We start from the raw sequence: 21,836 nt of genomic DNA on the forward strand, positions 1-21,836 counted from the left end.
GCAATTTTAAATATGGTCCACCCCACACTGTGAATGAAAATCCAATCAATGTGCTACCCAAATATATAAAAAGGGTTTATACTTACCTGTAAAATACTTACGTTTTAGTGGTAAAAGCATGTGTGATAAAGGCATACCTGTTGTAAAAAAATGTTTGTAACAGGCTTTCATGGTAAAAGGCTTTTTGTTGTAAAACAATAATTGTAAAGCCATTCATTGTAATGGCAGTTGTTGTTCTGACATACAACTGTATGGTAGAGGATCTTAATGATGGGAAGCTTTACACAAGCAAAAAGCAAGGGAAGAACATATAGCACTGAACTTTGTATAGATACTAATCAACTACAGAAGCAATGGTTATAGATAGTTATATCTATTGGAAAAGTGAATATGATGTGGGACAACATATGAGAGATACAACTGACTAAGAAATACATCTACAGTAAGGTCATACAGATCTAAAGGGAGCAGGGAAAGATCCAAAGATTGAAAGCTCAAGAGGGGGAAAGAAAATGTTATTGTTAGGACAATATATTAATAATATATGTATTGCCTGTTTTTGTAGAGAGCAGAAGAATGTTCCTTGAGAAGCAAAAGTAGTAATTGGTAGGCATATTTAAAGATTTGTGAACTGACTAAACGACATTAGCAGTGGGAACCTCTGTGCACAGCATAAGTTAGTTCTTTACAATTTTTACCACAATATGCAAAATATCTTAGTTACATTGACTGTTTAATTAAAATGGTTTCTTCATTGCACTTATATCATATGTCTTTGTTTAAAACAAAAGTGTCAAAAATCTAAAACACTGTAAGTTTAACAGTCCATAATTCAAAGTTTCTTCATCCATATAACATCTTTGATAAATAATAGAACCCAATGCATTTCGGGACACTCTGTACCTTTTTCAAGGGTAAAGCTGTATACTATTTTACAACATTAACAGAAATGTATTAACAGAAAAACAAGGAGGTTATACAAACATGAAAAAATGGTGTATTAATACCTAATGTTGTTTCAAGTTTCAATCTAGTTATTTCAACTGGTAACATGCTGTCAAGTTTCGACAGACAATATACTAGAATATTCCCATGTGACCTACATAACCCTTTCAATACATGCTGAAATCACCATCATTAGTTTTGGTGCAATAACTTTCCCTGATTGTGATCTTGCACAAAAGGTAATTAATTGCTCCAATGTGAAATATACCAAATGCAAAAAGGTTTACACCTAAGATCTTACAACAGTGCTTTTTTGTGTATATGTTATCACCATTTAAGATCTACCAATCGCATGAAATGTGTTAGTAAATTCATAGCTTATTAGGTTGGTGTTCTCAGCACCTATCGTACTTACACAATTCAAATGTTGTTAACCCAAATTCAGTATTAGGAGTAACCTATCAAAATGAAAACATGACATTCCGACAAATCCGCCTGCCATGTGGGCTAATATTTATTCTGTATGATTGAGAACCCATGTTACCTGACTTAAACAGGACCGTTCCAGCTCACCCGATTGTAACTCTCCCAACTTCAAATCCCAATATGAAAAAGGCAGGCTCACTCTATATACTATGTTGTATCACATACCAGTAATTGTGTCTACATTTTGCTATGATCCTTACATTTTGCTATGGTTCTTATCTCAAACACACAGTCTACCCTAAATCAGGCTAGCTTCCCAAACAAAGCATTTAAAAACTTAGGGCATTTTGCATCTTTCTAGTATTCTCTTGTCAGCATACGATCAAAAGTGTCAATAACACAAACAAGGACATTGGTTGTCGCTCCATCAACCAGACTGTGATTCTAACTTTCTTAATGTGTCATACTATCGGTGCCATAGGATGAGTTTGATGCTGCACAATTAGTACCTGCATATTTACAGCAGCTTTAATGATGAGAGTAAAAAACCTGTAGAAAACCCCTGTTCATTCTGTGACAAATGAAGAGCCTGTCGAAGAGATACTGAAATTACAGGAGAAATGTAACCTCTACCCTGACTAAAAACGGGTTAATGTGATATTATGCTCTTCAACCAATTAGTTGTTCTTAACATCATCCTGTTTTACCCCTCATGTTGTCGGGTGCCTTAGGTATATCATAGTTGATATCTATGAAGGGAAGGTGGAATATCCTGCATCCCATTACAAATAGGAAAAATCTGTGCTTTGGACACATCACAACATTAAATTCCATTTTTACGCAGCTCATAGTCAAAGCTACACAGTAACAATAGTACATACATATACAAATTCTGTTTAATTATTCAAAAATAAGTTCAATGCGATATAACAATTCGGTACGATACCTATTCTCATTTTAGTGTGTCTGTGTCTCGTCTATGATGACAGACTATGTTGAAGATAAATGTCTAATAATTTGACTGATTTTGAGAAAAATGATATGGTAAACTGACTCATAAGAAACAGGTGAGTTCAAATTTATCATTCAATTCTTTTGGAGTACTCAAATCCAAGTACCTAATCCAAAATGTTTCACTTTGAAGTAAAAATTTGGTCACACTTACTTCTGGATTAGGGGTCGCTACTTCAATGACTTGGAAACGAAGTTGCACTATGATATGTTTAAATTCAATCCAATGAGCTGACAAATTAGGATTCGTGTTACGATTACGGATCATGCTTTTATGGTCAGAAATACAAGTTTTAATTTGTCTTTTTGTTTTTCCAATGTAAATTAATCCACATGAGCATTTAATGCTATATATGAGACAAGTGGAGTTGCATACCACAGCTCAACTTAGTTTCCAAGTCATTAAATTAGTGACCCCTATGAGTAAATTTTTACTTTAAATTTTTAATTCAAATAGAAGCATTTTGGTTTTTAATTTCAATTAAACAATCAATGTAACTAATATACTTTGCATATTGTGGTAAACATTATGAAGAACTATCTAATGGTGTGCTCAGAGGTTCCCACGGCTAAAGTGGGTTAGTCAGTTCAGGTTTCTATTGCATGCCATAGGTAGGACATGCTCCTCTGTAGCACCCTGCAGCATATTCTAGATTGATTTAAAGAAATTTGAAACTACGTTATTGTTTGGTTGTGCGGGTGACATTCTGTTAGTTTTACAGATTCGGCAATATTTTTAATATTGGCTTCTAAGGTGAGTCGAGAAGTGCAGGAGAGTGATAGATCAAGGCTCAGGAGGAGTCAGAAGATGGATGAGTACACATCTCTCATTCCCAGGTTAAATACTGATGGTTATATCACAGGGTGAATGTCAACAAGGTCAACGAACATATGTCTAAATCTGGTGATCCATGTATGAGAGATGTTCCCATTCCTTCAGAGGACGGCTGGCTTGGCAGATGCAGTTGTTGTAATTGAAACACTTAAGCTCCTTCTGAATGTTTCTAATATCAAATAATGTAAAGGGAAGGCCTGAAGATGTGTATTGCTTTGTGGCCATTGATTACCACATGAGGCCACATTACAACTAAGAGCTTTAGCCAACAAACTCTTGCTTGCTTCAAACAAAGCAACCGCGTAAGTAAACTCCACTTTGCATCAAATCTGAATAAGGCAATCGGTCATAAGCTCATACTTGCACCACATAATGAGAGGCAATCTGGCTCACCAGTTTCGGCTTGCACTATTCCACACAAGGCACCAAAGACATCAACTCACACATAACTATCAGGAGAGTACAGTAGAGAGGTACATGTGTATAATATGTGTTAAAATGAACAATCCTCTTTGTATCGGTCAACATTGAATAACTTCAGAAATCCTTCCAACAAACAAATGTAAACCATTTTGAGAATGACCTTGCCCTGGCGGGTGTCCCAAGTTACCCACAGGTTTCTTTGAAGCTGGTTCAAACCTACTATCGTAAATTGCAATGGCAAAGTATTGTGTCATATACTTAAGAAAGTAGAAAAAGAGCAGTTTTATACTGAGGAACAATTGGCAAGAAAATAGCAACCCTGTGTATGATTCGTTCTGAACCATGTATTTAGTTTACTGAAATGTGAGTGAAATAGAAGATTTTTAGCCCCTTTTTAATGTGTATTTGTTTTGCGAGACACAAAGCGGCAGAAGCTGCAGCATCGATCAGCTTTCCATGAAAAGTATATTTCGCACTGATAAGGTGACTCAAGTGCAAAGCCAAATATCTGTGTCGAGTACTGCCAAACCCTTGAGAGCGAGGAGGAAGTAATGGGATGGGAGAATTAACACTCACACAAATCGGATCTATTAGCACACCTGTGCTCTGTGTGAAATCCTAATACCACATGAATCCAGTTACGAGCAATGGGAAAATATAATATGCCATGACATCACCTTATATAACATGTTTAATTTCCCCAAAATTATACATTTTACTCGGCTTACTATTTAGTAATTATCCAGTGCTTAATTTGTAGAAGACCCAGTGCTGGTGCCCAAAGCTGTGCTTAGAAGACTGCAGGTGACACCGGCGCGCTACTCTTCCCTCTTTAATCGACTATGGGCACTTTTTCTCTTATGCCAGAAGATGAAAAATAAGTGCAACGAGTGTTGGTGGGTCCCACCAGCAACCGTCTCAAATTAAGCACTGCAATTATCATTACCGATAAATTTGCAATTCATGGTGTTCCTACAGTACAAATGCTAAGCACGACCGTGTTGTCTGGCTTTTGTGCAGTGCTTACGGGCATATTTACACCCCATTTGCACCAAATCTGCGCCATTTTGTTATGCAAATTTGGCGCAAAACTAACTCCAAATTTAGATTTTGACATTAGACCCATCTATCGCCAAAATATTGGATTTTGCACAATTTTTTAGATGCGTGAACCTACCTTGTGTCAATGAGATGCAAGGTAGGTGTTGCAATCTAAAAAATGGTACTAACCCCTTAGCCCCATATTTATCCCCCTGTGCTACAATGACGCATGGGTGGGAGGAGGGCCATTATTTAACGCCTGGGTCAGACCAGGCGTCAAGGGACCTGTGTACCCATTTCCATGGTTAGACACAATGGAATGGGTCCACAGGTGCCCTCCTCAAGCCCCAGGAACACCCCCACCCACACCAGAGGGACACCGGAGGAAGGGGGACCCCATCCTAGGTAAGTATGGTAAGTATAAGTAAGTAATTTGTTATATTTAATTAAAGTGCCATCGGAGGCCCAACTTGGGGCCCCTTGCTTGGCACAGGGTGCAATAGCCATGCCCAGGGGACACTGGCCTCCTGTGCTGGTCATTCGGTTGGTGGGCATGACTTCTGTCTTTTCTAAGACAGGAGTCATGTGGTATGGATAGTTTTGCGTCAGAAAATGACGCTAGGCTGGTTAGAGTCATCTTTTTTTACTCTAACTAGCCTAACATCATTTTTTGTTGCAAAACCCCCTTCTCCCATACAGCCAGCCCCACCCGGCTAACGTCTTTTTTTATGCTAGCCCACCCTTTGCACCGGCTTGCACCATTACATAAATATGGTGCCCGGCTGGTGCTCGGGAATGGCGCAATCCGGTGTTAAACCTTTTGGTGCAAAACTGCTTTAGTGCAGTTTTGCACCAAAAAGTATAAATATGCTCCTTAGGGTCAAATTAAAGTGACATTTTTTGCGTGAGTGTGGACAATAACATCATCAGCGCACAATTCTTTCTAAATTTATTTTTTGGGCTGTGTGCAATTTATTTCTTCCAAATCTTCCCACAGTTTATTTCCAACTACATATATTTAATATTACACTTATTTGATGGGTAGGCATACTGTGGTTGGTTGTAGTTTACTCTGTAGCTAAGTAACACAAGAGTCCAGTCAGTTCTAAATGTTGAAAATATATATCCTGCCTCCTTCATTTACCCCCGGGGAGAGACTCTGCACACTTCTTGGGAACGTTTGAATATCACAGCTGCACCCTTAATCCACAAAGTTAAGCTACTGTGGAGTGAAATTTGATTATTTCGCCTCCTACCACGCCCTAATCTCCACGTCTCCAAATCAGGTTTTTTTCTTTGCCCTGAAAAGTGTAACTTTCCAGTAGCTGGAAAATACATCTTTGGAAACTCACCATGTTGTATGTATTAAATGTACAGCATTTGCTTCTGGTGAATTTGCTGTTTTCAGCTATTCTTTCCTGTTTCCGCTGCCTCCCACAAACACAAAAATGCTTCCTATTGACATTTAAGTGCAAAACCATTCGGGAAATCAGAATTTGATGGCTGAGGAAAATACTTGGCTCCGAGCGAAACTGTTGACTGTCTGCCCTCCCGTTCATGCATTACCTCCCTTCCTGCCTTTCTTCACCTCATGCTCCCTTTCTCTTGTTTCACAATTAGTTTCTTCCTTCTATTTACTTTTCTTTTTTTTTACGGACAGTCCCTCTGGTCTTCCCTCTCTCTCTATTCCACCCCCCTCAGAATTGTATTATCTCTCTGCATCTCTATTTTCTAACTCCGATCTTTCACTCACTAACAACATTTTATTCCTCCACCTATCGCGCTGCCTTTCCCTGTCATCTCTTGCGTCTTCTCTTTTCTCCTCCACTCTTCTTCTACGTTTCTTTCTCTCACTTAACTCTCTCTGACAATGCTCCCTATCTCGATCTATAGTACGGTTGCTCTCTCACCTTTTCCTTCCTCTTTCACCTCTTTCAACACTTTTCCTGCCCTTTCTCTTCTCTTAGTGCTGCTCTCTCTTTCCCTCTCTAGCGCTCTCTACCACTCTGATCTCATTTCATCACCCACTGTCACCCCCTCACCATATTCCCCTTCCTCTCTTCAGCTCTGTCTCTTTTACTCCTTTCTGCTTGGCTTTCTTTCTCGTTCCCTCTCCATCCTCTCCCTCTAAAAAGCCCTAATGACAAAGGTAACGGACAGTAAAAAACCTTTACATGAACACCTCCACCATCGAAGCAGCCTCCTAAGGTGTGGGGGTCGTTAGTGTTTGCTTTTTTGAAGGAACAAAAACAAGTTAAAAGTTTGACGGGTGGCCATCATTTTTGACTGAGCCGTACGTTAAACCTGTAACACATTGACAGGAACCACCATGACAGCGGTTCCTGCCAATGACTAGAGAGGTCTGCTAGGCAGGAGGTCATCTCTAATTCACAGCAAGGGTTCTCCATCAAGGTGATGGAGTATTTTACTCCATTGGCCTGATGGAGTACAATCCATACTCCAAACTCTAAAACAGGCCCAAAGTTCTTCTTAGAAGCCTGCTGCTCATACTCCCAAGGGTGCTAAATACCAAGGCTGTATAACCTTGATTCCCCCATATGCCTCTTTCTTCTACCACACTACAATTAAGACTACTAGGTTTTACATCTCAAAAACCGGGACATTCCAGAATCATAGAGGTAGGACTACAATTCTGCATCAATGGACCAGCCCAGAATGACTTAATTGACAGCACACACAAACATAGAAAGAACAGTGAGACCCTATGGGGAATTAAGTACAACTTTTACACACAGTATCTTTCTGCAAAGGGCTGCTAACTAATTTTGCAATGGAACACATGAAAACGTGCTCAGTAAATCCTTTCTGAAAACAGGGATATGTTCTACGTGTACTGAAATTTGCTGGGACAAATGGTGAAAACCCATGACTATCAAGGTGGATCCAGAACACCAAGTCAACCTACCTATATATTTTGTCTCTTTATCCAACACTTGGAGGATCTTGTCAAACCTGTTTCCTCCCTTTGCTGTGGTTGTTGTCCTTTCATTTTCTTCCTCATTCTTTCTCCATGATCTTCCTGTCTCTGTGGATTATTGTCTAATCAGGAATATTTTGCTTCTGTCGCCAAAAATGGGGGCTGGTGCCGAGCTCCTGAAACAACTGGCACTAACTAAGCACTAAATTCATATTCAGAGTGAACATGGGGACTGAAGACTGCCACCATCGGTGGGATTGTGAGGATAGAGCTGTGTCCATCAAAAAAAATATATATTCCCGGTGGAGTAAAAGAAGAAAAAAATGTTAGCCAGTGCAAATTCACTCTTGCTAATCTTCTACATCTCTATAAATATGAGCCATGTGCATTTGCACATTGTGATTGTTTAAGATTGAGAGAAATTCTGGATAATGGCAACTGTCACAGATTACAGAATACTCCTAGAATTAATTATGAATTAGAAAAAACCTACATTTGCTCCAAATGTACTTTTTAAATTTACAGAATTAAATTACAGTTTGCTTTGTGAATTGGGTCCCACGTTTTTAGACCCATTAACTTGTACAAGGAATTCTACTCTCATTGAACCCAGTTGAAACGTTAAATATTCCAGTGTAGTTCATGTCATTTCAGGAGTTTCACGTTAAGCTTGTTAAGCACCAATCCTCAAACTACGCAATTACACTGTATGGAATAATTATACCACAGTTTGAAGCTAAATTATAGTATGGGAGTTGTGGGAATAATGTAAACAACTAGAATGTAAGTCGCTTTTGTTTGCGGAAATTGTATTTTCAGCTCTGATTTTGTTAGCTTGAAATGCACCCTCACATCATAATTTGACAAGAGGATGCATTTAATGCTAAAGTATAGCTCTAAATGACAACTTTGCATGTTGCCTAAATACTGAATTTTGCAGAATTTGTCAGAAATTTCATGTAATTATACAAAAGCAGATTCCACATTTTTTTCATACCCATACGGTCAACCGCACAATCTCTCCAACATACAGTCAGCCTCGCCTATAATGCATGCTTAGATCAACACAAGGCCGGTTGTACACAATTTCCACGACTCTTTTTGTTTGTCAACCCCACAAAAATGGAAGGCAAATCGCTTTTTAGCAGGGCAGCTGTTGTGACCTTATGTGAGCAACAGAAAAAGACCTTTCAGAAGTACTGGTGAGAGATGGGATTTGATCCACGTTGTTTTCCTCGAGTACAGCATACATATAGGCAGAATTTCTGTGTTTTTACTGACATAGTGTGCATACATTGCACTTTTTGCCTTGTGTGAAAATGAGGCTCAACACAGCAGGACTGAGTTATTTAAGGCAACAAACTATTGATGAAGGTTATTGGCCTGATCTTGTTATTATGAAAAGTTACGACAAAGGCAAAAGGCCTGACATAGTTATTGTGAAAAACATGCTATAGATGATATAGTAACGGTTTAACGGTGTATTGTTATTTCTCTTTGCTAAGCCTGTACAGAAGTATTTTGTTAAATGGAATATCATAGTGGACTACAGTATGCACAGATGTTGTTTTGAATAGTTCCTTTAATAAGCCCTGGGTGAGTGCATAAGATGATTATTGAGTGGCTAAACTCACCTGTGACTGCAGAGCTACCCATACAGGTCAGCCATATTGTCATTGATTGATCGAATTTTGCTAACAAGGAAGACCTCACCAGGGTGGGTTCTATGTCAGAAATCTTCCAACATAAATATTGAGTCCTGAGCACTATTTCCATTAAATATTGCTCCATTGGTTGTAGATTTTATGTTATTAGATCTAAAGAGCCCATATCTTTTCGTAAGTGATAGTTATGACACAATAATTAGGCCACATGATATTCTGACAATGATATTCCGGTACCACACCTTGGTGATGCACTTTTTTACCTCCAGACTTGTGTAGAAACAATGAGCTTATTCTGTGGCTTGCAGACTTGATGTAAGCATCTACATACCCCTGTCGCAGTTTTCATTGCAAAACGCTGTAGCCCTTCTTTGTGCATTTCTATTAATTATGCACCCATTACTCTAGCAACAGTTGTAAATCCTTGCCAGAACATTGAATTGTATGTTAACATGGTTGTGTACTTCCAACAAAAAATAATGTAAACATAAATGAATGGCTCGTGTGTTTAGCTCAATTTGTGTATAACTACGAGTTAGTTATGTATACTAGGCTTAGATGTGTCATACGTCTAGTAGATTGTAATTAAAACTACCTTGTTCTACCCTGCAAGTAGGTACATTATTGAACCGGATTGATAGTCTACATTGTCTCTTACACCGCACCAGCTATTAAAGCGTCTGGCCATCTCCACCTATTCTGAGTACCACTGGTCGAAATGAGTCACAACATGTGGCTTTATGCTCTGGAGCACCGATCTCCTCATGTTTTGTCTTCACACAGGACCTTTTCCTTAGAAAATTTCACCAGGTTTTACTAACGAAATGTGTTCAAGGGAATTTTTTGTATTTATGATGTGTGGTACACATTGGAGATCATGGAATTCCGATGCGTGTGCAAACCTCTGTATGTGCGCAAATCTTTACCTCACTACACATAATGAGGTCAAGTGTGGAGACATGATGCATTATATACACACTCATATTCAATGAAAATGTTAGCTTTGAGCATGATACACCTATTTATTTAGTTAATTACTAAGCAGTTTTGTAAAACGATCCATGTAACCTTGACGTCATGTCAGAGTCCCAGGGTGGATCAGCTAAAAGTACACCTGGGGTGGAGGGAATTTAGAGCCCCATCGGTGGGCAGCGAGGTCTCAGTACAATATTCTTCATTGTAACTATGTAAGAGTCTAGTCCAACAAAGGGGAGTCAAACAAATGTACATTTTCAAGCTCCTCCAAAATCACACGTAATTTGGTTGTTGCTTCTGGCTTGTGTGCAAGGCATTCCACAGTCTCGGCCATTGGACTCCAATGGACTCTGCTTCATGTTGCAGCCATTTGGATGCTCTCTGGGAGATCAGGTGAACAATTACTGATCCAAATGCCCTGCAATGGTCACAGAGGGGTGCCAGTTTGTTTGGGTACCCTGTTCCCTGTCTCAATAAGCTTCATGCACAGTGCAGTTAACTATGAGTTTACTTATCTTCTTCACTTGGAGTAAGTTAAGCACAGCTGAGTCATGCATGTCCGGTCCTTACATGTTGTAATGGAATGCAAAAGTGATGGGTGTCACTTGGGGAGAGGTTAGCAGGTGAGTTAGGCCTGAGCTGAGAAAACAGCGGCTCCTAGTGGGGCCAATTTTGAATTCCCTATTCTGTATGTATTTTACTTATATTAAACCTTCTCTTAAACCAGCAACGTTTAGCATGGGTCATCAACCACCCCACATCCCAACAAGGAGGAGAAAAATGAAATGGGGGTCCAAAAAAAGTAACGGCTACACAACAAATATAATGAGACAAGCTGCTCCCAAAACTGTATGAAAACCCAGTGACCTTCCTGATGGCAGTCCTTTAGAAAAGTGCTGATCTGAAAACGTGTAACTAGTTTAGAATTGGACTTCGACCATTGCCTGGGCAGAAGTTCAGCACAGAGAAAACAGACAGCAGAATAGATAAGAGCTTTCATATGTGTACAGCAACTCGAAACAGTTTTTAACATGAGTCTGAAGAATCATCAGTGGACCACCTTGTGTAAGAAGAATAACTACTGGTGTGAATGCTGGATGCTTGATTTGAGTACCCGAGTCAACAATAAGGGCAGCATTACGTTGGGGTATATTAGACTGCCAGGAGCAGCCGTTGGTAGTCAGGTTTCCCAGGACAGCAACAGATTTAATTGTGCTGAAAGATATGTCAAGCTCAGTAAAGCTTTGCATGAGTATAGAGCACTTTAGCTCAATATAACTCAACATATATTCATATTCCTTCTCTGTCTCTCAGATACGGTGTTTGGTGGGATAGAATGATGAGCGAGGCCCTAGTAGTGATTTTTGACTACCAGAGCAGCTGATATATCAACTGGACTTCCTTCTGCACATTAGAAGATGACCCTTGTGTCATGCAAAGCTTGATGCACATGTGCGCTAGCTGGTAGTGTGAGATTCTCGATTTCTCTATGTGCTGAACTGAATGATCTCATGGTGCCTAAGTGTTGTTGATCTATGTAGGTTGGCTTGAGATAGTATCAAGTCCTAATACATTGCAGTTGCTGATTCAGAGAGCTAGCTATAAAAGCACCAGCGGAAAGGCATAGACTAGCCCTCTCACCAGCAAGGTAGAGGAGGGACTGTACAGCTTGTGGTGTTTTTGTCAAGCCACGTTTTCATCTGAGTGTTTTGAAAAGTGGCAGTTACTTGTACCATTTTACCTGCATGGTACAGTTTTACAAAGGTACTCTAACAAATATTGGACCTCATTTAAGAGGCTCTTGTGCCACCGGAATATCACTTTCAGCGATGCTCCGGTGGCGCTGTGCCCTGCTCCATATCTACAAGGCAGCGTTAAGCCACTTTTCTGCAGCAAAGGGGCGTGCAATGGGTGTTGCTGTGGGCCTACCCACGCAACATCCATTGCTTTTTGACGCTGACCCAGATTTACGAGAAATGGTAAACCTGAGACAGCGCCAAAACCTAACAACTCCCCAGGGGGGTGTTAATGTGGCGCAACTACGAGAAATATTTTTATTTCTCCTCGTTTTTCGTTCTTTCAATGTGTGCTGCATTATGCAATATTGCTTGCGGCACCACGATGCACCGTGTCCTAATAAATCAGGCCTGTAGTTTATTAATGTGTAAAACCTTAAAAGGAAACAGGGAAATGACAGACACTGACGTGCAGATACTTACTTGCAGATCCTTACTATGGTGATTTGTGTTCCACTAATATGACGTTAGAGACAAGTGTTTTTTACTGCTTCAGTGTTTTCAATTGTCTTTGTGTTGCATTATTTAGGACTTTTCAGAGTTTTCAATTATTTCAGTGTCATAGAATTTACTTGTTAAGGGTATTTGCTGAACTGGAGAGCTCAGCATTACAAAGCATCAGTTAATCATTCCGTTTTAATCTAGACAATGAGTTGAAAAGAGGTGAGGTGAGGCGAGATAGCCTAAACTGTAAGATACTCTGTATGCATTAAATGAAAGGCACTCACATTTGTGTTTTCATTTTTATGTGCAAGGTACCAAGGTTTAAGACTTAGACAGTCAGAACGTTGGACCGCCAGTACAGTGATCGGGAGGATGCCATCAAGCCGGCGGCCTCCCGACTACCATTTTATGATGTTCCCGCGGGGTTGGAGGTGAAGACAGTGCGGCGGCATTGGCTTCGACTCTAATGGAGACCCAAGCCAATGCCAGCTGCACTGCCAGCACAGTCAGAATGCGCACTGTTGCCATCGCAGGCAGTGCGTATTTCGACTGTGCTGACAAGGGGGCCACTGCACTGCCCATGACATGGGCATTGGTGGTGCAGGTGCCCACCTTGTTACCCCTTCTCTGCCTTTCTGCCGACCTTTTCATTGTGGTGTCCCCACCATGAAAAGGTTGGCAGAAAGGCAGGTCTTGATCAGCATGGCGGTGCGGGCATTGGTGCCACCCTGATTGACCACGGCTTTCCTCACCACTGCAGCCTCAGCATCTGAGATCCTGATGGTTGCAGTGGTCTTCTAGCGGTCTGAACGCCATACTGGAAATCTGGCGGTCGTTCCTCCGAGGATGGGGGGTCAGACTGCAACTGCGGGTACGGCGGTCACAGGACTGCCATACTCGTAATCAGGCCCTAAGTGTGACTATGGGTCAAAAACACCCGCCTAGGTGTATGTTATTTGATGTTTATATCAGTTATGTACTCCGACTCAATGATTAAATGTGTGCTGAGAGACACCCTTGCATGTTACAGTTGCAAAGGTACTGATTTCAAAGGTTTGAAAGACAGTCTTATTTTATAGGTTAGAGTGTTGAAAGATATACATCCTTGTTAAGTGTTTTAGAAAAGTCGTTGGATTTAAAACACGTGCTGTAAAACACCAATTTGCATTGTTTAGCACAGAGTTGAAAGGTACACATTCCACTCAAGTGTTAAGTTGAAAGGCTCCTCTCTATTTCATATTTGTGTTGAGTACTTCTGTGAAATGGGTTGACATACAGGTGTGAGAAATTATTATGGCTTTATTGTTTTTTGCTCTGTTGTTCAGGTTTCTGGCATTGTTCTAAGGGTATGTCAGCCATGCTAGCTTGTTCAGTGTTGTGGCAGTAGGAGTGGGTTATTTGTTTCGCTGTGTGTTTTTATTTCGTGTTGTGGTTATGGAAAAGAAATGACTCCTGTAGAGTGTTTAGTTGGACGATGGTAGTGCGTGAGTAGATGGTTATTTTGACGTGGTGCATGAGTAGTTGATTGCATATACTATTGCAGTGATTATGTTAGCATGCATTACGTGCATGCACTACTTAAGGTTGCATTTTATGTATTAATAGAATATGTGGAATTACAAATGCTTTCTTGAGTTTACAATTAGGTTGTTCAGTTGTTGTGTTCTGAATCTCCTTTCTCTTTGAACATGGTTTGAGTGTTTTATTGACGTTTGGTTGTTCAGTTTTGTTGGTCCCCACCTCCCTCCTGTTTTAACTTGTTTTTGAGTTTGTATTTGTTTCTCTGTTTTTGTCATCCTCATCTCCTTCTGCTTTGTAAGGAGGGATGTGGTTAGTGTTCTGCATATCACGTCATTATATGATGGGGTATCGGGGCTCCTTGGCTTTATGTCATGGCAGAAATGCCAGAGCTGAGCTGAAGGAACAACTGCTCCTGGAGAATCGCAAAATGGAAATGTCTTTCAACAATAAACCCTCTTCTAAATCAGATACTTCTCGGCCTCTTTTTGCCAGCAATTGACATCTCACAAAGCACATTCAAAACAGATGTGGTGAGGTAAATCTGATTACTGATTTTTACAGATAAATAAAGACAGAAACCATCTATTTTCCTCTTGTCTATGTATTTTGAAATATGGATAAAAATGTAAAATAGGTCTTTCCTATGAGTGATTCTCAATGACATGAATCATGACTGCCAGGCTATCAATTGTGAGGACTGACAGATTACAAAAGTAATAACAAACGAGAGAATGTTTCCTAATGAAGTTTAAACAGCTGCAGAAGTGCACATAGTAGTACTACAATGATCATCTTTTCATTTGTGTATATTGATGACCAAATAAAGGCATAGTATTAAAGCACAGTAGACATTCAAGTAATCATGGCCATTTAACAATTTAACTCGTGCAAAAATATGCCCTCTGAAGTTGAATTTTTCTCAAAACTCAAAATATTTTTAAAGTCAAATAAAATAAGCAAAACATAAATATGGATCAATGCAGATGGTTATGGCAATAAATAAACCCATAAACAAAACGGGAAACATTCCCATAAAAAGGACAGGCAAAGTTTTGGTTATACCAACAAAGTTTTTTAAAGTTAATAATTTTCAGCATTCATAATGTTAGCAAAGTTTGTTTGCTGTGAATCTTCCAATGTTTTTCTGCACTTTGCAATATCGTTTTCACTGGATTGCAAGATAATGTTCCCCTAATCAAACCCAGCTAGGATGGTAAATGTTTGTGTACTCTTTGGGCCATATGTACGAACTCATTTTCCAATAGACATAGAATGGGTAAAACCGTTTGATACATCTGGCCCTTTCTCTCTAAGTTTGCCTCGTGCATAGTCTTCGATGCACAAAAAGAAAACAGAACTCTTCTTTGCGATTTTATCGTTTTAGACATAAATGAATAAAAATAAAGGAAAACATGAAACTTCAGAAAGTGCTAACCTCTTCTACACAACACCGCAAAACTTTGCAAAAAAACGTTGCTACTTCTCACTCCTTTAACAAATCAACTTGATTCTGTGCCAAAAAAATGAAAAGATAGAAAAAGACGCACCAAGGCCCAGCATTATGGGAAAACACGCAGACCCATCCACCCTGCTGCAGCATTGGACATTATAAGTGAGTTTAAGATTGACAATTGTCATCAGTTCTGGACACATCTCACCCATGTAGGAATGTGGTAGAAACAACCCATCAATATCTCCTCCTTCAGCTCATCTGTAGTATCTCAGTTTCTATCACGTGCAATATGGAATAGAATGTTAATGAAGAGTATTAAAAAGCTAAAAACAATTAATTTGTGTTAGCTGTTTGGATGAACTTTGCCAAACTTTGGGAAAGAAACTACAGAATAGCCTGAGACCTTATTATATTTGAGGTTCACTGCCGCGGTATGAGTTGTGGCATACCATTAACTGGTTGTGCAGGGCACAGACCGGGTCAGTGCACCATATTTGAGATAATGATTTGCCCCCATTGCAGCCGCAAACTCCCACCTGCCCTGGGGCAGCAGTGAAAGGCAGACCGGATGTTTGAAGCACTATTACACATTTCACTGCACGAACAGAAACTGGAAAGCACATTAAAAAATGACAGATCCTCCTGCAGGCCAGTGCAGTGAGAGACAGCATCTTCTTGTAGGGGCATCTGTGGCAGTCTGTAGGACCCTTTTTTGCCCCTCCTGGGGCCACTTGATCCTTGAACATATACTTTCCGTTTTTAGGGTCAAGCCTGCGAGAGCATGCTCTAGCACATGTGTTTTGCTTGAGAGACATTGTTGTACACATAAAAAGACTTAGGGGGTTATTACAACTTTGGAGGAGGTGTTAATCCGTCCCAAAAGTGACGGATATACCACCAGCCGTATTACGAGTTCCATAGGATATAATGGACTCATAATACGGCTGGTGGTATATCCGTCACTTTACCATCACTTTTGGGACGGATTAACACCTCCTCCAAAGTTGTAATAACCCCCTTAAAGCCCATCTGTGGCTTGCCATTTGACGGCCTGCATTGCACTCTTCTTCATGGCCTCGTATTTTGTCACCGCAGGCCTAGCATCTTTTCCGTTCTTCTCTGTGGAGCAGGGAACAAGCACTGAATGGTTCAACATAATCAGTGCCTGTCCACTGCTCCCTACGCGATTGAGGTACTATTTTTTTCTGTTTAAATTTTAGTGCCTTGCAAACAGAAGGTGTGTGACTGGCAAAAACATGTGCAGCAGGACAAAGAAAATTATAAATATTTGTTTTCTATAGTTACATTTTTATTTTGCCAAGTCTTTTTTTTCTCACTTTGCACTCATGTTTTCTTTTGAATTTGTTTGTGGTCGCTGTTCTCAAAAGATGAGAATTATCTTATTGCAAAGCAGCATTGTTTCTTTTTTATGTGTAATTCTGAAATGATGCTTTAACACATAATCATGCAATACACCCCAATCCACCCCACTCCAATTCACCTCACTCCAAACCACGCCAGTCCACCTCACACCAACTCACCCAATCCACCCCACACCAATCCTATCCACTCCAATCCACTACACTCCAATCCTCACAACCCGCTCTGTCCCACTCCAATTTGCCCCTCTTCCATCCAAAACAATCTACCCCACTCCAATTCAAAACAATTTGCCCCACTCCAATCCAAAACAATCTGCCCCACTCCAATTCAAAGCAATCTGCCCCACTCCAAAACAATCTGACCCACTCCAATTCAAAACAATCTGCCCCACTCCAATCTAAGAAAATCTGCCCCACTCTAATCTGCCCCACTTCAATCCAAAACAATCTGTCCCACTCCAATCCATCATACTCCAGTCCAATCCACCTCATCCAATCCACCGACCTCATCCCTACTCACCCCACTCCAATCCACCCCACTCCAATCCAACCCACCACACACCAGTCCAATCCAGCCCAATCTAAGACACCACACTACAATGCAATCCACCTCACCCCAGTCCAATCCACCCCACCCCACTCCTCACCAATCTGTCCCACTCTAACCAAACCAATCTGCCGCACTCCAATCCAAACCAATCTGCCTCTCTTCAATCCCAAACAATCTGCCTCACTTCAGTCTACTCACTCCAATCCAAAACAATGTGCTGCACTTCAGTCAGCCACACTCCAATCTAAAATAACCCGCCCCACTCCTATCAGCTCCAATCCTAAACAATCTGCCCCACTCCAGTCTTCTTCACTCCATTCTAAAACAATCTGTCCCACTGTCATCTGCCCCACTCCAATCCAATCCATTCCACCTGACCCTAATCCAATTCACCCCACTCCAATCCAACCCACTCCACACCCATCCAATCCACTCCAATCCAGCCAAATCCAATCTACCCCACTCCAATCTTTCCCACCAACCCCATCCTTTATGCCCCACCCAATCCAGTTCACCTCAATCCAATTCACACGACCCGACCCCACCCCAATCCAATCCAATCCAATCCACCATACTCAATCCAATCCACCTCACTCCAATCCATTCCACCTCACTGCATTCCAATCTACTCCACTCCAATCCACTGCACGCCAATCCAATTCACCCCACTCCATTTCACCCCACTCCATCCAATCCACCTCCCCCATTTCAACCCAACCCAACCCACTCCAATCCAATCCACCCCATCCAGTCCACCCACTCCAATTCAACCCAATCTACTCCAATCCAATTCACCCCACTACCTTAATTCACTCCAACCCACTCCACCCTATTCCATCCCACTCTACTCCATTCCAGGACACTCCACACAACTAACTATTAGCCATGTTGAACAGCAGCCACACTGGTGTACAACATGGCAAAAAAGCATTGCCCAAGCCAATCAATCTTGCATAGGTGAGACCTATTGGCTTTGCCAATGCTTGGAATACTTTACCATTGAGGCTGTCACAATTATAATGATTTTGCACATACTGACAGACAAACACAATAGGTGTCCAATTTTTATTAATAAGTACTGAAAAGTAATCTTCTTGTGAGTGTCTTTCCATGCTGTCAGGCCAAAAGCTGGGCATACTGGCAGCCTCGGGATTAAAAAGCAAATAGAAGCCATTTTCTTAATATATGTTAAATAACTGCAGGTACTGAAGTTTTCAGGTCGATGTATTGTTTTATTAGACGTAAATATTTAGCGTAATTAAACCCTACAGACATTGAATGACGAGGGTACATTACAGAGGTGGCTCCTCATTAGGGCGGAGGAGCGTCTCTCCCCACCAGCAGCTGCAAAAACTGTGTTTATTATCATTTTTTTTTAAAGGGCGTGGCATTGGGGGTGACGAGCACTTGAGGGGAGTGCACAAAGCACTCCCCTCAGAGAGCATGTGTGTTTGGCCGGCCAGATACACATGCTCAGTAGGCTCTCTCCAGCCCAGCAACACAGTTGCCGGGATGGAGAGAGCCTGTACAGGCACCCAGTCTGCCTGGGAGCACCCTGGCTGGGCGCTCCCAGCCAATTCTGACGCTGCTTGAGCAGCATCAGGATTGGCTCAGGGCAGGCTGGGAGCCTGTGCCTGCAGCCTGGAGATATGAGGGAAAGAGGAGCGGCGCGGCGGACGATGTAAGTGTTTTAAAAAATCATTTTTTATTTAATTGTGATTTATCCTCCCCCCACGTGTGCCGCCCCACCACTTCGTGTTGTCGCGAGCCACGACCAGTACATTAATTGGTTAATATGGAAATTCACTAAACGCACCTTAATTTTTTCACTGATCAAAACATAGATATAGGTAAAGCACAATAAAATGTGAAAAGTAAATATAATTGAACACAGATGAAAATGACAAAAAACGAAATACCTCGCAACCAGAAACTTCAAATGTAATCACTCACTTTATTGGAACAGTGTGAGCTGAGTGAAACCTCTTTTCTCCACAGAGTCTTCACTGGATGGTCTCCGGGATCTAGACAACGTGTACAGCAACATCCAGCAGCAAGTAAATGACACCCTACGGCGGCGACGGCATGCAGGTGACAATGACTACAACATTGAGGTTCTCCTTGGTGTGGATGACTCTGTTGTTCGTTTCCATGGCAAAGAGCATGTTCAAAACTACCTCCTCACTTTGATGAATATTGTAAGTATGCACGTTAGGTTATTCTCTATTTTGTACTAAGACGTGAAATGCAGTGTCTTGGTCTAGACTGACTGCAGGGCTTCTTTGCTCTGTCAGCTTCTTTGTATGGATTTGAAGTTATGTATCATCACTAACATAGCACTTTGGATCCATGTAGATAGGTGTTTAGTTCCTCGGTTATTTGAAGACTGTATAGAGCGTGACTATTAGGAGAATTAAAAATTACCTGTCCTAGCTTAGGACCAGGGGTTGGCAGCTTTGTTTTGCATCAATGTTCTCATGCCGGAGGTGGGAGAGTGTGGTGAGCCACTGCTTTTCTGTTATGGAGACATTTGCACCTGCACAAAAGTAATTTCCCTGTATGCTAGCGTAGATTTTGTAGCTCTGCCATCCACCCAAGTATTACAAGGGGTTTTTAGTATGAAGGATTTTTCAGGGTCTGTCATTTGTCTGAGAGCGGCATATAGTGCTTTTTAAGTGTAATAAAAATGATTTGCGCTTGTGATCATTCCGTGGTAAAGAAATGGGGGACATGAGGGTTATGTGGTGTTTGGTGGAATAGTACACCTACCATAAAATGGTGGATGTGCCGTCCTGTCAAACCTGCAGCTCCCCTTCCCCATTTAGAGTTGCGAAACTGCAGGGTGTCCCCTTGCTGAGACTCAGCTGACTGCATTGTCAGAAACCTTTGGCCAGACAGCCCATCAGCCACAGGGTCATGAGGTCACAGTGATCGTTGTCCCACTCAGCGGGCGCATCAGACTTGGGGTGGTATAAGAACATAATTATCACAATAATGAACAACATCAATATTGTGTCCCAAAAACCTCTAAAAAAATATTGCCCCAAAGGAATTAATAATAGAAATCTACAACTAAGTGCACAATATTTTTGTAAATAGGAAACAATATTTATGACACCTTCTACTTCTTTATACAATATTCTGACATACCACTATTAAACATTGTGCCTGCTCTGCAAAAAATCAATTCCTTTATTGTAGCCTCTGAAGTGGAGACGTCAGTGGAGGCACAGTGATCTCTGTCAGGCAGGTGGGAATCTCTAACTCTGGAGGCCCGTTCTCTCCAAAGGAGCGGAACTCTTTGTTTTCACTGACCATGGGCTCATTGGCCATGCACCATGGTCGAAATTACCCCATTGGTATGGTATTGTGAAGTAGTGGCATCTAATTTAGAGTCTGGCGTGATGTTGAGGGGACAGTGTAATGGTTGATGGATATAAAGGTGGCGATGCAATGGAGACTGACCCTTTGAGGTAAATGTTATCAGGGCCTCTAAATGACAGATTTAGCCTTAAAGGTGAAAATATTTGTTTACGTTGTATGGATGTTGTGAGCATGTGATTAACATTGTTAATATCTTTATTAGACACAGATGCATGGATCTCTGAGAGGAGACCAGAGCACAAACTTTTTTGTCATTGTGAGGTTTGGGACCCACAGAAGTCACATCTATAAACAACTCAGTTTATTAGTGCCTTTTTACACTTAGGACAAGTTACAATGCTTGTTTGTTAGTAAGCAATAAAATAAATCTAAATGTCGAAAACCGTGGATTTAAAGAATGACTTTAGTCAATGGCAATTTTTATTCCCATATTTTCTGTTATAAAGCATAAGAAAGTGCTTAGAGCAACTGAGTTGCATGACCAATATTTTCCCTTTCCCTATTCGCACAAACATACACTTTTGCTAATATTGCAGAATTTAAGTCGCCGCTTTTATATTTTGGAGAGAAATGGAAATTCTCCTATTAGAATTCATGACCTGAATCAATTTTTATATATATATATAGTGGTTAAGCAAAGAGGGATAATAATATCTATCTATCTATCTATCTATCTATCTATCTATCTATCTATCTATCTATCTATCTATCTATCTATCTATCTATCTTTATACATTTATTTACACACACACGCAAATAGGCTTTGCTAAAGTGAAACGTGATGATTCCACCACTTTCACACACTGAGCACCAGCATCTGTATGCTTGTATCCTGCATGTCGCAGATTGTTCGAGAGTTTATTTTGCTACGTACCAGATTGGATTAGGAACCAAATAGCTTTCCCTCCAATGCTCTCGATATGTATGTATGTTTATACACATATACGTATGTATGTGTTGGTGATCGTGCACGTGGGCACGCAGCCAAGAGTTTTTTTTTTCCTGTGTCTGTGTGCTACATATAGTTCATTCTAACTAAAATCTTTCT

General features: G+C 40.8%; 1 protein-coding gene across 1 annotated transcript in view; it reads left to right on the forward strand.

Annotated features, from left to right (window-relative positions):
• Positions 1 to 21,836, forward strand: part of ADAMTS3 (ADAM metallopeptidase with thrombospondin type 1 motif 3) — a 652,903-nt gene that overhangs the window by 370,760 nt on the left and 260,307 nt on the right. The window contains exon 5 of the mRNA XM_069230315.1: positions 19,403 to 19,602. Coding sequence (XP_069086416.1) covers positions 19,403 to 19,602 — 200 coding nt within the window. The remainder of the gene's footprint in view (positions 1 to 19,402; positions 19,603 to 21,836) is intronic.

Source organism: Pleurodeles waltl, chromosome 1_1 (genome assembly GCF_031143425.1).
Source record: "Pleurodeles waltl isolate 20211129_DDA chromosome 1_1, aPleWal1.hap1.20221129, whole genome shotgun sequence".
NCBI lineage: Eukaryota > Metazoa > Chordata > Amphibia > Caudata > Salamandridae > Pleurodeles > Pleurodeles waltl.